The 17,626-nt window shown below is 44.0% G+C and overlaps 1 protein-coding gene across 10 annotated transcripts in view; it reads left to right on the top strand.

Annotated features, from left to right (window-relative positions):
• Positions 1-553: 553 nt before the first annotated feature.
• Positions 554-17,626, top strand: part of Ppp1r12b (protein phosphatase 1 regulatory subunit 12B) — a 188,583-nt gene continuing 171,510 nt past the window's right edge. For all 10 annotated transcript variants that reach the window (XR_004122318.1, XR_004122320.1, XM_031383432.1 and 7 more), the window contains exon 1: positions 554-998. Coding sequence is in view for 8 of the 10 variants with exons in the window: in XM_031383432.1 (XP_031239292.1) it covers positions 708-998 (291 nt within the window). In the remaining 2 variants the exon portion in view is untranslated. The remainder of the gene's footprint in view (positions 999-17,626) is intronic.

Here is a 17,626-nt window from a genome sequence, read left to right as displayed (position 1 = left end):
TAAAACTGTAATACACATACTTTTTCTCCATGCACATTCATAACTAATACATGTTATATGGAGTGAATGTCATATTGAAAATAATCTCTGTAAAACTGTAGTACACATACTTTTTCTCCATGCACATTCATAACTAATACATGTTAATAAAACTAGATGTAAAACCAGGACATGAATTCTCATCCATCTGTTACTTCATGTTTAGTCCTCTTTTCTAGAAAATAAGGCTAATTACTGCTGCTTTCTCCACTCTTGAAGTGTTAAGTGACAATTAGGGAGCTAAGCTTAGTGATCTCAACAATAAAAAAAACTACGACTCCCACAATGCTTAGAGAAAGAGGTTGTCAGTGGTCTGGGAGAGAGTTGCAGCTAAGGTTGTCGATCCAGCCTCGGAGGAAGGTGCAGCTTGCCCTTGACTGGTTTCTAATGCATCCAGGGATATGTAGTTCCCATAGGGCTCCAGTGCGCCCTCAGGGTAGGTCTCGTACTACAAGTCCCATACTGACGCGGGGCTTGGGCAGCGCCTGCGTGCTGAAGCTAAAGGAGCATATGGGCGGTGCTAGTAGCGGGAGGAGTAAAGATGGCGGCGCGGGGGCCTCCGCCTTCATTCCCTGGCTGAAGCCCTCCGAGGGAGGCAGCGGTGGCCACACAGGGCTACCAACAGTCTTGTGGTGGTAGTTTTGGCAGCAGCTGCGGAAGCTCGAGCCATGGCGGAGCTGGAGCACCTGGGAGGGAAGCGAGCAGAGTCGGCGCGAGCGCGGCGAGCTGAGCAGCTGCGGCGCTGGCGGGGCTCGTTGACAGAGCAGGAGCCCGCGGAGCGACAGGGCGCGGGGCGCCAGCTGCAGACCAGACGCGGGAGCCCCAGGGTCCGCTTCGAGGACGGTGCGGTCTTTCTAGCTGCCTGCTCCAGCGGGGACACGGACGAGGTGAAAAAGCTTCTGGCGAGGGGTGCGGACATCAACACGGTCAACGTGGACGGCTTGACAGCCCTGCACCAGGTAGGACGTCTCTTTCGGTTGTATGGGGTCTTTGACCTGCAAGCCTGTAACCCTGTGAGCTGCCTCACCAAGAGTATTATTAGTGTCTCTTGCCAAGACCGTGCCACTTCAGTCAACTCACATTCTTGGCCACCCTCTTCCACTTATAACCAGGGTTAGGGTCTTTACTTGAAAGACTGGTGTCACCCTGGTGACTGGTCAGTGTTTGTATTTCCCTCCACCTACTTGGGTTGTCATGGTGACTGATGATTTGGTCCTTGGTGTTATCTCTATAGATTAGTCATCTTTACTTCTGTCCTGTGCCTGTTCATCATGCCTCTCACACTTAGTGTCATTAGCCCGATACCCTTTCAGAAAATTCAACTTTCTATTTGCGTGGCCCAGTTATCAAAACGTCTTAGGTCAATTAAAGAAAAACCCCAGGAGTGGATGAAGACAGCTTTTTTTTTTTTTTGACACGACACTTGTTTTGCTGATGTGTGATTTGTGCCTTCTCCAGGCCACCCTTAGAACACCCTTGACCTCATTGTTATGGGTGTCTTATTTTCTCTGCAGCAGGGCTACTTCAGTCAGGGACTGAATTATTTCTGTCTGGTACTTATGGAATAGACTTATAATTTTATTTCTGAGTCTCTCTGTAGAAATGGTAATCTTCCAAAAAAGAAATGACTAATAAAGAGTTACAGGTAATCTGAGAGTTCTGTGCTTAATAATAACGCCTTGATTTCTCTCACTTATGCAATAATATTCTCTGTATACTGACTGTCGTAAGTTCACCCTCTTTCCCCATTTGAACTTCACCAGTTATTTTGGTGAGCTGAGACCTGGGCACCCATTCTTTCTCTCTCTCTCTCTCTCTCTCTCTCTCTCTCTCTCTCTCTCTCTCTTTCTTTCTTTCTTTCTTTCTTTCTTTCTTTCTTCCTTTTCTTCTTTCTTGGGCACCCACTCTTCCTTCCTTCCTTCCTCTCTTCCTTTCTCTATCTCTTTCTCTCTTTCTCTTTCTTGGGCACCCACCCTTCCTTCTTCCTTCCTTCTTTCCTTCCTTCCTTTTTTGTTTCCTTCCTTTCTTCCTTTCTCCTCTTCCTCCTCTTCTTCCTCCTCCTCCTCTTCCTCCTCCTCCCTTTCCTCCTCTTCCTCTTCTTTTTCTAAAACAACACCACAGACCCTCATGTAGTTCAGGTTCAGGCTGACTTAGAACTCTCCATATAGCTGATCCTTCTGTCTTTATGTCCCCAGTGCTGGGACTGCCCAGTCTCAGCAGTGCTGAGGATCAAACCTAGGACTTTGTGTCTGCCAGGCAAGAACTCTACCAACAGAGCTACATCCACAGCTCTCTTTCTTAGTTTTCCTTTGCTGTATGTGCAAAGTGAATGTGTTCACATAAGACTCAACTTTCTGCCCGGTGGTGATGACCACGCCTTTAATCTCAGAACATAGGAGGCAGAGGCAATCGGATCTCTGAGACTGAAGCCAGCCTGGTCTATAGAGTGAGTTCCAGGATGGACAGGGGTACACAGAGAAACGTTGTCTCGAAAAAACCAACCAACCAATCAACCAGTAAACCACCTCCCAACCCCCCCAAAACAAAATCACTTTTAAATAATAATTCAAGTTTATGTTAAGCCCTTCCTTAAGTATATTTAGTTAATAGCTTAAGATTGTTCTTATTGCTCTCTTCATATGGAAGGGAATTCTCCTTTCAGCCTGTTTTATTCAGGATCTTACCTAAAGTTTTATATATAGCAACCAGTATTTCTATAGTACTTTGCTGTCTAAGAAAGATTTCATGTGTCTTCCCTCGTGTAATCTTGACAGTATTCTTCTGCAGTAGGTATAGTTGGTAGAGTCTGTGTGACTCCCGTATGCAGGGGGGGGAAGGGGAAACTTCAAAAACCTCGTGTGTGTAAGAACCTAGGAAGGAGGGGAGTTACTCGATGGATTGATTTCTCAGGTCTCAATCACAAAGCCCCATAGCCCACCGAGTAAGGAACTGGGTATCGAATGTGGTAAAAACTAAGAGAACTACAGTCAACTTTGAATAAGATTTAAACTAAAGTTTTGAACTCTTGGAAGGGCAACTTCTTCATGCATGTGAAGGGCGGAGCTCAGCTGGGTGTCTTCATTCATTCCTCACCTTGATATTAAGTCCGATTATTTTTTTTTTTTAGTATAATGTAGCATAACTCAGCAACAGTGTTTCTTTTATCATTTTTATTTTGTTTAATGTGTGTTTGTGTACATATGTGTGTGAGTGTATGTGTGTGTGTGTAAGTGCAGCTCTGTGTGTGTGTGACTGAAGCTGTGTGTGTGTGTGTGTGTGCAGGTGTATGTGTGTGTGCAGGTGTGTGTGAGTGCAGCTGTGTGTGTGTGTGCAGGTGTGTGTGTGTGAGTGCAGCTGTGTGTGTGTGTGAGTGCAGCTGTGTGTATATGTGAGTGCAGCTTTGTGTGTGTGAGTGCAGCTGTGTGTGTGTGTGAGTGCAGCTGTGTGTGTGTGTTTGTGAGTGCAGCTGTGTGTGTGTATGTGAGTGCAGCTTTGTGTGTGTGAGTGCAGCTGTGTGTGTGTATTTGTGAGTGCAGCTGTGTGTGAGTGCAGCTGTGTGTGTGTAGTATGTGAGTGCAGGTGTGTGTGAGAGTGCAGCTCTGTGTATGTGTGTGTGTGTATGTTTGTGTGTGAGTGCAGTGTTTGTGTATGTGTGTGTATGTGAGTGCAGGTGTATGTGAGTGCAGCTGTGTGTGTGCCATCATGTTTGTGTGGAGTTGAAAAGGACAACTTAGGGGGGCCAGTTTTCTCCTTCTGTCATGGAGATGGAACTAACTCAGTTGGCAGGCAGGCTTGCTCAGCAAGCATGTTTCCCAGCTGGCCCTTGTTTCTTTTACAAGTGACTATGCTAGCTAAGTGTAGTCCTTCCTACATTTCCCTATTACTCTGGGAAGTTACTTGCTGTAGATCCCCCCTAGCAGTTCTACTTTATCACTCTGCCTTTATCAGGAGACTGATTGCCTTGCTGCCTCTCCTCCCTTCACTATCAGCTTTGCTTGTGAAGGGCACCATCTCTCAGCTGCTGCACGTGAAGTCGGAGAGGAAGGAATGCTAGCTATGGGATAATTCTTTTTATCTACAAATGTAATAGAAAAATCTCTCCAGATTTAATAAGTTGCCTTGCTTGGTCATGGTGTTTCTTCATAACTGTAGGCAATAACTACTGACATTCAGATTGAATAGGTATACTCAGCACTAGACAATTTCAGCTAAAGATTGCTCTGCTCAAAGATTTGATGTCAACTCAAATAACTTTCTGTTTTGTATGTTCTTTGTTTTGTTTTGGTTTTCCTTTCTGAAAGGGTCTCACGCTAATTTAGGCTAGCCTGAAATGTATAGCCCAAGCTGGCTTTGAGCTACCTGATGTAGATGACAGGAACCAAACTTAGGTCCCCTGGAAATGCCTTTAACCGCTGAGCCATCTCACTAGTCCTAAATTTTATATTTTAAAATTAGCATATAAGGTATTAGGTATCATAATGGCTTTCTTTTTTGACTTAAGAATAAATTTATGATGGCATTTTAAGATAAAGTGTGTTTGAGTTGATTGTCCACTCACTCCCATGCTCTCTCCTTCTGTCCCTCCTCCTGCCCCCCCTTGAATGCCCTCTTCTGCTTCCATGGCACAGGTACCCTTTTGAACCCCTTCCCCTCCCTTGGCACCTCTTTTCTCCCTCTCTTAGTCTCCTTTCTAGGGTTTCTGAGCCTTTACCCTTGTTTATACACATATGTACGTGAGAGAGAACACATGGTGGTTTTCTTTTTTCTTTCTTTCTCTCTCTCTCTCTCTCTCTCTTTCTTTCTTTCTTTCTTTCTTTTTTTTTTTTTGAGGCAGGTTTTCTCTGTATAGCCCTGGCTGTCCTGGAACTCACTCTGTAGACCAGGCTGGCCTCGAACTTAGAAATCTGCCTGCCTCTGCCTCCCAAGCGCTGGGATTAAAGGCGTGTGCCACCACAACCTGGCCACATGGTGGTTTTCTTCTTGAGTTGGGTCACTTTGCTTAATATATTTTCCAGTTCATTCCATTTTCCTGTAAATTTCATTTTTTTAAAGCTGAGTAAAATTCCATTGTATATTGTATTAGTTATTGTCTACTGTTATGAAGAAATACCATGACTAAGGCAACTTATTGAAGAAAACATTTAATCAGGGGTTTGTTTGTAGTTTCAGGCAGGGAGTGTGATGACAGGCAGCAGGCAGGCATGGCACTGGAGCAGTAACTGAGAGCTTACATCCTGATCCATAGGCAGGAGGCAGAGTGGGGGGTGGGGAGGGAAGGGAAGAGGGAGACAGAGACAGACAGATGGGCCTGTCTGTCCTGGGCTTTTGAAACCTCAAAGTCCACCCCCTAGTCAAACACCTTTTCCAAGAAGGCCACACCTTGTAACCCTTCCTGAAAATTTCACCAGTTAGGGAGTAAGCATTCAAATCTGTGAGCCCATAAAGGCCATTCTCATTCAAGCCACCACATATCTATCACATTAAAAAATTTTATTATGGAGCTGGAGAGAGGGCTTGTCAGTTAAGAGCACTGACTGCTTTTCCAGAGAACCTAGGTTCAAATCCCAGCACCCACATGACAGCTCACAACCATCTGTAACTCCAGGATCTGACATCTTCACACAGATGTACATGTAGGCAAAACACCAATCCACATAAAATAAAAATAACATTTTTAATACTTGTGTGGTGTATATTTGTGTCCCACAGAATAGCTTGTGGGAGTTGGTTCTTTCCTTCTACCATTCCTGGGGATTGAACACAGGTCATTAAGCTTGGTGCCAAGGGACCTTACCTGTGGAACTGGCTTGCAGACACTTTACCATACTTTCATTATTTGTTCATCTGTTGTTGGGCATCTAGACTGGTTCTATTTCCTTGCTATTATGAATGGGGCAGCAGTCAACATGGTTATACATGTATCCCTGCAGTAGTAGACTGGATGTATTTTGATGAGTAAATTAAGATTTGGTAGCTACATTAAATGTCCTAGAGGCCTCAGTGAAGAAGATGCCAATCTAATGATATAGTCCATGGAAGCCCTTGTTTCTGCATGGGGACCTCCATTTTATTTGTATATATTCATAAGAAATGTCCGTCATGATAATCCACCTTCTTTATTTAGTAGAGGTAAATACTGCCTCTCTTGGTGTCCTCACGATTATGGACTTGTGTGGTCTAGCTTCGGACAGAGGTTTGTGGTTACACACATTCCAGATTTGTGTGGTTACACACATCCCCAGAGTAATCTCAGATTTGGATTTAACTTGTGTAGCCTGAGACAGATTTCACTATCTAGACCATTCCACCTCAAACTTGGGATCTCCCTGCCTCTTGCTCCTGAGTGCTGGCATACCAAGCATGCTACCACGCCTGATGATTACCTCTGTCATTCTAGAACTGTTTCAGGTGACCATGTAAGTTTACAGAAGTTACAATTACATATTTCTTTGGAGGAGACGTGAGAGATGATGCAGGCAAGAAGAGGGAGGTAGGACAGTCAGTAGGAAATAGACGAAGACTAGGATGCATATCATTCAGGTCAGTAGAAAAGGAGATATTTTGTGTGCTGATTTGTATGTATGTGAGAATAAGGCTAGTCTTTTAGTCTCTTCCCTTTCATTCCAGTTCATGACTTAATTTCTCTCACGGTTTCTTCCATCTGTGAAGTGACTTATCCTGAGTATTGACTTAACTGCTTAGTGTCGGATGCGTGGCAGCATGGGATTTGGAAAATCCTGTTGGCTTTCAGGACTGTTTGTAGAACTGTCGTCATCCCTCATCATTTCAGTAGCACACCCTGTCATGCTGCTTAATATGATGCATCAGGCTATGTTGGGCACCTGGCTCCTTGCCCTGTGAGCATTAGTCCCAAGTTTCCATGCTCTGTACACTCAGCCAGATTGAACTGGATTTTTTTTTCTGTTTCGAAGTGCAAATGGAATTGACTTTCATTTGTATTTGTACCTTGGGCAGATATCTCTTTGTTCTTCTTTTTATTCACATTCTCTCCCTCCGCAACCTTCCCATCCTCTTCTCTCCCTTCCTTCCTCTCCCCCTCTCTCTCCTCCCCTCTCCCTAGATTGACCCTGTCTCTGTCTCTCTGTATGTGTACACTTAGAAGTCAGAGGACAACTTCTGGGAGTTGGTTCTTTCTCTACTATGTGGGTTCCAGGGAGTGAACTTAGGTCATCAGCCTTGGTAGCAAATGCCTTTACCAGTTGAGCTGTCTTTTTTGTTTGTTTGTTCTTTTTTGTTTGTTTGTTTGTCCTTTTTTGAGCCAGAGTTTCTCTATATAATCACCTTGGCTGTCTTGGAATTCGCTTTGTAGACTAGGCTGGCCTTGAACTCACAGAGACTTGCTGCCCCTGCCTCCACAGTGCTGAGGTTAAAGACTTATGTCGTGATGCTATCTTGCCAGCCATTTTTAAATATTTTAAAATGCGTGCACGCGTGCGCACGTGTATGTGTATGTGTGTGTGTGTGTTTTAGGACATTCAGGTTATTTCCAACTTGCTCTAAACATTTGCAGTTTCACTATATGATAGCCTAAGGCTGATCTTGAACTTGCTATTTTCCTACCTCAGCCTTTTGAGTTCTAGGATTATAGGTGTGTTCCACCTTACTTGGTGGACTGACTTTAGTTTGTAGCATTCACCCTTTGATTGAGAATTCCGTGAGTTCTGACACAAGTGTAACTTCCACCGTAATGAGGAGGAAGAACACTCTCATTAATCTCACAATTCTATCCTTCCTCCCTAGAGACATCATAAACCCCGAGGATCTTAAGATACATCCCAGCAGGTACAAGCCTCCCCTGAAACATGATCCTAATAAACTTCTTGTTTTGTTTTTTCAAGACAGGGCTTCTCTATAAACCAGGCTGGTTTATAGAGAAGCCTGCCTGCCTCTGCCTGCCTCTGCCTCCCGAGTTCTGGGATTAAAGGTATGTGTCATTACTGCCCAGCTGATTTTAATAAACTTATTTTAAAAATCTAAGAATGGAGAGACTTAAAGACTACTGAACATTTCTAAGGAGGAGATTCCCCTGAGGCGCCCGCACTCACCCCTCTTTGTCTTATGATAAATTTTCTCTCAAAACAAAAGAGAGAATTTGATATTTGGGTAAATTATTGGAATTATAATTGATTTTACTTAATTGTCTATTTCTTAGAGATGCTTGCAATTTGTAAATTGAAATACTTGCAAATAGAATAATGTCTGTAATTGGTTATAAAATACTTCTGTCGGGATGGGGTTGAGGTACTCACAAAAGAAGCAAGATTAGTCGTTAATTATTTGAGAATTCATCAGACCATTCTATTTTTATTTCTTTAAGTATCCCATTTTAAAAAAAAGCCTTAAAGAAATATGAGCAGGCAAGATGGCCCAATATGTACAGGTGCTTGCTGCCAAGAAGGCACAAGAACCGGCGTGGGTAAGGAGGCGGTTGCTCCCTGAACTACACTCATATGCATGGGTAAGGAGGCGGTTGTTCCCTGAGCTGCACTCATATGCCGGGGCACTTAACAGTGCACATACGCAAGTGTGAAGATTGTAAATAAAGGAGCTAATTTAGATGTAGCATACGAACTTGTAAGGCTTGATGTGTTGGGTTCAGGATGTATGTAAGTATGTAAATCTGCAATGAAGATGATGGTGGGGTAGAGTCCCTCTGTTGTTCTTTCTGCTTGTTTCCTTCACTGCCCTCCTCACCAGGGGCCTGTGTATGCTTTTCGAGTGCTCTACCACCAACCTGTGTTCAGTCTGTTGTGTTGTCTTACCTGAAGTTCATCTTATTCTGAAGTATTCCAGTTCAACAATACGATTTCTTGGGGCTAGAGAAATGGCTCAGCTGTTGAGAGCACTGGCTGCTCTTTCAAAGGCCCTAGATTCAGTTCCCAGTTCCCAGTACCCACATGGTGACTCACAACCATCTGTAACTCCAGTACCAAGGGCTTCAGCGGCCTCTTCCTGCGACTGGGTACCAGGCTTGCATGCAGCGCACAGACATTGTGCAAACAAAATATGCATATAAAAATAAATGAATCTTAGGAAAAATATTTCTTGGCCTCATGATACCTGGGCCATTATGAAAGAAACGTAAAAGTCTTAACCCAGAAAAGAGATATGCAAGGCCTTTTGGCTGTGTGAACAGCTTCCTGCACAGGCACTGCCTCACGAAGAAGATAGGAGGCATCAACACCAAGTGTGGGCAAACAATGGGCTCATCTCAGAAGATGGAGTGTTCGTCTGGAGATGAGGTCGGCTGGCTTGTGCTGCTCTTCCATGTTAGGGAAGGAGCCGCTTCTCTAACTGAATGGAGTTACAATGAGATGTTTGGCTGTGAGCAATGCCGATTTATGTGCAGCCATTTCATGTGAGACAGTGGAGTTTGTTTCTTTTCTTTTTTAAATTTTAGCTTCTTGGTAACTTTTAAGACTTTTGTTTTTAAAGTTGCTGACATAAGTATGAAATAAGATTTTAATATGCTCAAACCGATTGTGTTTGGGTCCTGTGGACAAAGCTTCAGTTTCATGAGTTCCTTCATTTCAATCCCCCCCACATTAAGCCCGTTACCCCTTGACAATAAATAACATGAAAGATGAGGGCAGAAGAACTAAGCTCAATGTCAGGCCCTCAGGTACTGAGCAGTGATTGGGAAGAGTGGCCAAGCTGCAGTCCAGCTGTTGAGGGTCAGTTTACTTGCTCCAGAGCTGCGGCAGCTGCAGCAGTGTGTGCTGTTAGTGGCTGGGGACAAGAATGGACACTGTCCATTGTTCCCATTTCACTGTTCCCATTTCATGACAGGATCACCAAGGTTGGGGCTTCTGTTTTTGAGATTGGCTTTTCTATATTGCACTGGCTAGCCTGGAACTCCTGGACTCAGGAGATCTCTCACCTTAGCTTCCTGAGTAACCTGGACTATAGGCACACATCCTTGCATCTGGCTGAAGGCCTTTTAAATAGAGGAAACTGACATGCAGTGAATTTCATCTTTCTGTTCAGTATGTATTTTTTTTGGTAATATTTTCCTATTCTGTCTATCAGGTACTCCTGTATTTGAATAATTAAAAGTCTGATGTTTTCTTTCCTTTCCTTTCTTTTCCTCTCCTCTCCTCTCTTCTCCTCTCCTTTACTTTTCTTTTTGAGACAGGGTCTTACTATGCAGAGATCTTACTTCTTCTGCCTCCTGAGTGCTGGGATTAGAGGTGTGTACCATCATGCAAGCCAATCTCTTTCTTCTCTGAAACAAGGTTTTATTGTGTGGCCAAGGCTGGCCTTGAACTCTTGGTCCCCCTGCTCAAACCTGTATTGGAATTCTGGCTCACCACCTCTGAATGACCTTTGATTCCTCCCCACTCTCCATGAAAATTGAAATATAGGCCATTCTACCACTGGGCTATATCTATAGCCCTTTTTTACTTTTAAAATTTTGAGACAGGGTCTTGCTAAGTTGCCCAGACTTACCGGTTGTGGTGGCATATGCTGAAGTCCTGGCTGTCCTGTCCTGGAACTCACTCTGTAGACCAGGCTGGCCTGGAACTCAGAAATATGCCTGCCTCTGCCTCCCAAGTGCTGGGATTAAAGGCGTGCGCCACCACTGCCTGGCCTCTTTTCTTTTAAGACAGGGTCTCACTAAGTTGCTCAGGTTAGCCTAGAACTCACTTTGTATCCCAGGAAGCTCTTGAACCTGCAGTCCTTTGTCTCAGCCTCCCAAGTAGCTGGGATTATAGGTTTATGTCATCAGGACTAACTCAGGGAATGATACTGGTAATTCTCCTCTGATACATTGGGGATTTGGAAGTTGACCCATGTACCTTACTCCAGTTTCTCCCTGCCTTCCCACTTTCCCCTCTCAATTTCATATGCTCTCTCTCTCTCTTTCTCTTTATCTCTCTCTCTCTCTCTCTCTCTCTCTCTTAGATTAATACTCATTTGATGCTGCTTGTGTATGCGTGGGCGTGTGACTGTTTACTGGAGTGTAGCCCAGGGCCTATTACCCTCCCTCTCTCAGTGACTATCAACTGCCAATGGCACATAAGCTGTTGGTGGGACTTCTTAAGCATCCCCTCCCCATCTTGTGCAAATATGTGCATGGAATCCCAGCCACGTGAGTTCATGTGTGTAACTGTTTTGTCATGTCCAGCCAAGCCCTTCTCACAGCAGATATCCACTGTCCCCATGTTCTTTCTTTCTGACCCCTCTTCTGTAATGAGCTCTGATACTTGTTGGGGAGGGAGTGTGACACAGATGTCCCGTTTAGAGCCGAGAACACCGCAGTCTCTCATCTTCTGCACACTGACCATTTGGGAACCTCTGTATTATTTTCTGTCTACTGCAAAAAGAAGCCTCACTGGTGATGGCTGAGCAGTGCACCAGTCTATTGGTATAAAGAAGAATTTAGGGGCTGGAGAGATGGCTCAGTGGTTAAGAGCACTGACTGCTCTTCTGAAGGTACTGAGTTCAAATCCCAGCAACCACATGGTGGCTCACAACCACCCTTAACGAGATCAGACTCCCTCTTCTGGAGTCTGTCTGAAGACAGCTACAGGGTACTTATATATAATAAATAAATAAAAATCTTTAAAAAAAAAAAAGAAGAAGAATTTAGGGGGAAGCTTATTATTACGTCCATTTAGCAGAGTGATAATAGTACTGGGTTCTTCTCTAGGGCCCATGACCTAGCCAGACATGGGATTTTGGCCCAGTATCAGTACCAGGCATAGGGTCCATCATCTTATGGAGCAGGCTTTAAATCCAATTCCTTTCTGGCAACCAGTCAAGAACAAATCTTATGAGGCTTAAACGGACCATGAAGAAATGGGCAGCACTGGGGCTGGGGTTCTGCCAGCTCAGTGGTGGAGCATTAGCCCAGCATGCACAGGCTCTGGGTTGGGTTCCCAGGCTCTACCCTCCACACAGACAATAACAATAAAACACATAGCAGTACATGGCAGTATTAATTCTCTAATATTTATTTAATTGTGGGTAGCAGTAGCCTGTAATGTTTGTGTATGTAGGGGGTCTAGGACGCCACAGGTCAGCAATTTGAAGACAGCCCATACCTGGTTCTGGGCTTTTATTTGATAGCGAATAGCATCTGGGGAAGGGGCAGTTTCTCCCCCATTGTATGGTGACTTCATTTTAAACCCTTTATATATGTGTATATGTGTACTTGGGGAAGCTCCTCACACAGTCTCTGCATTCCACAGTCTTTAGTGTTAGCCTTTCTCGTGCTCCTCCTGTACCTCACCCTCCCAGCCCCATACCACCTGTCCCTTTCTGTGCATTCTTTTTCCTTAATTGTGATAAAAATTATTTAAAAACCAGACGCTGACCAATTCAATAAATATCTGTGACAGTCAATAAGTAGCCCAGAAAATAATAGCCAAGAGTTACAGAATAGAGCCAGCAAGAAGTCCCAGGGCTAAAGATGCTGCCAAACCTCAGGAGCTGAGTTTGATCTTATCCTTGAGACCCACAAGAGAGAAGGAGAGATCCAACTCCTACAAGCTGTCCTCTGATCTTCACATACGTACTGTGGCAAGTGCACTTCTGTAGGAGCACACACATGTGTATACATGTACACATACACACTAATAATAAAAGTATAAAGATAAATTAAGAGGACAAAATACATTTTTCCACTTAGAAATACTTAGTGATGTTTCTTTACAATCTGTGTCGATGATGATGATGATAATGATGATGATATTCCTACAAGTGTACATATATTAGAGTTTAAAAACTTAAGGGAACTTGAAAGCAAATTAAATGGAAAACTGTATTTTACATGGGTGGATTGAAGGTCAATGATGGGGGTTCAAGAGAAAGACTAAAATGAATTATTGGGAGTAGGGTGTTTATTAGAAGAGTTATTAACAACACAGACAACAGCATGGTGGGAGCTCTCGGGACAGTTCAGGCCACCACACCAGAGACAGCAACTTGGCAGAGGCTCTCAAGAGAGGAAGTCAGGACCCATGGGACAGAAATGGGACCAGGCTGGCCTTTAACTAACAGCATGTACCATTATGCCTGGCAGAAGTTTATTTATTTTATGTATATGAGTATTTGCCTGTGCACCAGTATGTCTATGCACCAGGTGCCTGTGTGGTTTCTTCAGAGAGGATGTTGGATCTCCTGGAACCAGAGTTCTTGATGGATGTAGGCCATCATGTGGGTGCTGGAAACTAAGCTTGGGTCTCTCCAAGTGTTAAGTGCTCTTAGCTGCTGAGTCAGCACTCTCCTCTTACTCCTTTCAAAGGATAAACAGTTTCACAGAATAAGCCTGAAGCCAGGTTTTCTGAGTCCCAGGAAGGAGGCTGGGAAGGAGAGCTAGATGTGTGGCCACCAACACTCCTTTTGAGGTAAACTCACTTCCCCAGGTAAGAAACCTGGCACCTGACAGTCTGTTAGCTAGAGACTCAGTGTCTCAAGTAAGGTGTCTGTGGGTGTGGACTGCTGCAGGCATTGCGGCCTGAGCCGGTTCTAACATATTCTTGATCTTACACTTACTAACACTGTGTCAGTGATGATGAAGATCATGATGCTCATAACAGATGTACATATCTTAGAGTTAGAAAAAGGAAGGAAAAATAAGCAAATTAAATAGAAACACAATGTAATTACATAGATGCTATAGTGGTTAATTTTGTTTGTTTTGTTTTTTTCTGAGATAAGGCCTTTCACCTTATGGAAAACAAATTCTAAATGACTGGGACTGAAAGGGATTGGTATCAGCTGTACTAGACACCAGCCTGCAGTTTTTATTTATTTAATGTGTTTGAGTGCTCTATCTGCAGACACATGCATGCCAGTAGAGGGCATTAGATCCCAGTATAGATGGTTATGAGCCACTATGTGGTTGCCAGGAATTGAACTCAGAACCTCTGGAAGAGCAGCCAGTGCTCTTAACCATTGAGCCATCTCTCCTGTCCTAAAATACAGTTTTTATTGGTCAGTTAACAAGTGGTCTTTGAATTCTGTGCTCATCAAAAGGAATTTTGGCCATAGTTAGACCTATGTACAGGAACAGAAATTGCAGGAATAAACATTTTTGCATGTATATTTTGCTGGGAGCAATAGAGGTATGGGAACTTGGTCATTTAATTTTGTTACACATATAAGAGTACAAAGAGCTGGGTTTGGTGGCACATGCCTTTAGACCCAGCACTGCGGAAGCGGAGGCAGGCAGATCTCTGAGTTGGCGGCCAGTCTGGTCTATAGGGTGAATTCCAGGAGAGCCAGGTCTACACAGAGAAAAACTTTTAAAGAAAAAAAGAGTACAAAATATATATTTGTATCACTTCCTTATGGCTTTCACTTCGCTTCCGTTCATGGTTATAGGCTGCTTTGCTTTTCTGTCCTCTTTCTGTTATGATGACCAACACACCTGAAACCATGAGCCAAAGAAAACATGTCTCTTTTAAAGATTTATTTTTATATCTGTGTGAGTGCCTCAGATGCCAAGAGAGGGTGTTAGATCTCCAGAAGTTGGAGTTACAAGTGGTTGTGAACTGCCAACATCAGTGCTAGGAACCTTGTATGGCATGAGGTGCTTTTAACAACTAAACCATGTTTGCAGCTTAATGGGAGCCTCTTTTTGGTAGTTTGGGGGCAGAATGGTGATAGGGATTCAGAAGGTCATCATGCTTGTAAGATTTCAGGTACAAATGAGAACTATGTTTGGGAATAGAGCTAGAGAGCATTTATTTATCTTATATAAAGGCTGCTGAAAGATGAGCTTAAAGTGACGGTCTAATTTAAGTTAGCTAATCATTTAGACTGCCTCCTGGGCATTGTATTGTTGCTGCTTTTAGCTAGTTCTATAGTGAGAAGTGTGATCCAAGAACAGAACAAACAGTTTTGAAAAACTTGTAGATTAAGCTGGGCAGTGGTGGCGCATGCCTTGAATCCCAGCACTTGGGAGGCAGAGGCAGGTGGATTTCTGAGTTCGAGGCCAGCCTGGTCTACAGAGTGAGTTCCAGGACAGCCAGGACTACACAGAGAAACCCTGTCTCAAAAAACATAAACAAACAAACAAACAAATTAATTAAATAAGAAACTTGTAGATTACCTAGAACAGAGGTTGTTAAGTTAGGGCTGAGGAAAGTGGTCACTGAAGAGATTGGGGCCATTAAAAAGAGTTAATGCTTTGCTCCAGAACAGTTGGAAAGATGTCTTATAGGTATTTCAGGACTTGGCTGGACTCCTTCTCCTCTAGCAAATTCAAAGCTGTAAGGGGTGCAACTCACTTGGAACACTTTGCTTTGGGAAAAGAGCCATCAAAGAAGTGTTTGTTTATGTTAAGCCATCCAGGTTGCTGCAGCTCTGCTCCCAGGGCCGGGGCTGGGCTCCCAGGGTGTGGCTACTTCTTTGAGGCTGACCTTGAACTTGTGTACATGTTGCTGATTTTGCAGGTATTCAGAATTTGGTGGTTGTAGGATTGTGGGAACTTTATCCAGATTTCAAAGAAAGATGTAGGAAGCCAGGTACTGTGTGGCAAGGCCATAATGGCTTGTAGTTATGCTAGATATGAGAATAAGTTTGATGTAGAACAAAGGAACACACAAAGTGAAAATAGCTCAGCAAGGCAATTAGTTCTTTTTACAAAAAGGGCGCATCAAGACCTGAACCCAGATAACGCACACCAGGGACAGCACAGCTCCTGTCTTTTATCTCTGCTGAGGTGGTGATGCAGCCAGTTGATGGGAGCTCATGACCTATGAGATTGGGCATTGGCTGACTGGTGCAAATGGAGAAGGGGAGTGCTCAGGAAACAATGAGTTTTGGTGAAGAAAAAAACCTTTCTCCCAGGTAGGTAGTCCCCAGGAGGGCAGTGTTTGCAGTTGTGAGGGTATTATCAAAGTCACAGAGGTGTTAGAGGTGCCAGCAGGGTGGCTCAGCTACAGAAGGCTGTGTATAGCAGCAGGGGTAAAGCCCAGGAGGAGGCCTCATGGGCTGCAAACCTCAAGGCTTGGGAGTGGAGCTGCTCAAGCCCATGGACCCTCTTAGTAGATGCCCTGTGCTCTGGGCTTATTTCTTCTTCTTCCTCTTCCTCCATCTTCAGTATTATTTTATTTGAGACTGGATCTCATGTGACCAGGCTGGCCTTGAACTTGATATGCAGCGGGGAATGACCTAGAGCTGCTGATCTCACTCCTGCCTTCTCCTCCCAAGTGTTGGGGTTACAGGCATACACTGCCACGGCTGGCTCTTCATTCTAACTTTAATTTATTCTTTTTCAATGATGAGTGACATCATGTACTTTATAGTATATTCATCATTGAGAGGGAGTATGAGTGTGCACATGTGTGCTGTTGTCATGTCTTATTTAGGTCTTTTGTGCGTAAGTATTTAAATTTTTAGTTGATTGTTTTTGACATTATTTGTATGTATATTTGCACATGTATATACATGCATGTGGAGGCCAGAGACAACTTCAACGCTGTTCCTCAGGTGCCAGAGCTCTTTGCTGTTGTTGTTTGTTTTGAGTTGTAATTTCTTTCTGATCTGGTGCTCAGTGAGAAACTAGGCTGGCTGGCAATTAGGCTCCAAGAATCCACCCATCTCCACCCCTCCCCAGCCCTGGGATTATGAGTATGAAGCTGTGTGTGTGTGTGTGTGTGTGTGTGTGTGTGTACGTGTGTGCATGCATGCGTGCATGTGTGCACGTGAGTGTGTATGTGTGTGTGTGTTTGTGTGCCTGTGTGTTTGTGTGTGTGTGTGTGTGTGTGCGTGTGTTTGTGTGCCTGTGTGTTTGTGTGTGTGTGTGTTGGTGTGTGTGTTTGTGTGCCTGTGTGTTTGTGTGTGTGTGTGTGTGTGTGCGCGCGTGTGTTTGTGTGCACGTGTTGGCTGGCCAGCAGGCACCACGCCTGCCTTTTAAGATGCGAGCTCTGGGGACTGAGCTGAGGCCCTCATGCTTGCAAGCCAGCCCTTTACTGACTGGGCCGTCTCCCCACCCTGATTTACAGACTCCTCTGGGTATGAGTCCTTGTTCAGATATGTATTACAAATATTTCCCCCCAGTATGGACCTAATTTTTGCATGTTCTTATACTTACTATTTTAACAAACACTATTTTGGAATGACTTTAGACTAAAAAAACCAAACATTTTAAAGACAGGTCAGAAAGTTCTTGCACACCCTACCTCAGCCAGCTCCCTCTGTTGTTTGCATAAACAAGAAGTCTGTTATTTTTGTTGATGTTCTGAATAAAATTTCCCTTATTATGGTTTCTATTAGTTTGTAATTATATTAGTGCACCTGTTTCTGATAATTAGCTGCCTGCTGGCCCATGTTTGTCAAACCCAGCTCTTGAGAAGGAAGAAAGAAAAAGCTCACAGGCCGAGGCTGGCCTGAGCTATGCTGCCTACTTTGTCAAACCCTGGGCTTTGTTTACTTCTGTTCTGTGGCAGGGTCTCAGTGTGTAGCCCTGGCTGGCCTGAAGCTCACTATGTAGACCAGGCTGCCCTCAAACTAGAGTCAGTCCTTCCACCTTAGACTTCTGTGTGCTGCAGGGATTCCAGACATGAGTCACCACCATACCTGGTTAAATTCTGAATTTTCCAGTAAGATATTA

Source organism: Mastomys coucha, unplaced genomic scaffold, assembly GCF_008632895.1.
Source record: "Mastomys coucha isolate ucsf_1 unplaced genomic scaffold, UCSF_Mcou_1 pScaffold1, whole genome shotgun sequence".
Taxonomy (NCBI): domain Eukaryota; kingdom Metazoa; phylum Chordata; class Mammalia; order Rodentia; family Muridae; genus Mastomys; species Mastomys coucha.
The sequence above is the reverse complement of the archived record's forward strand: the minus strand, read 5'-3'. Positions and strand labels throughout refer to the sequence as shown.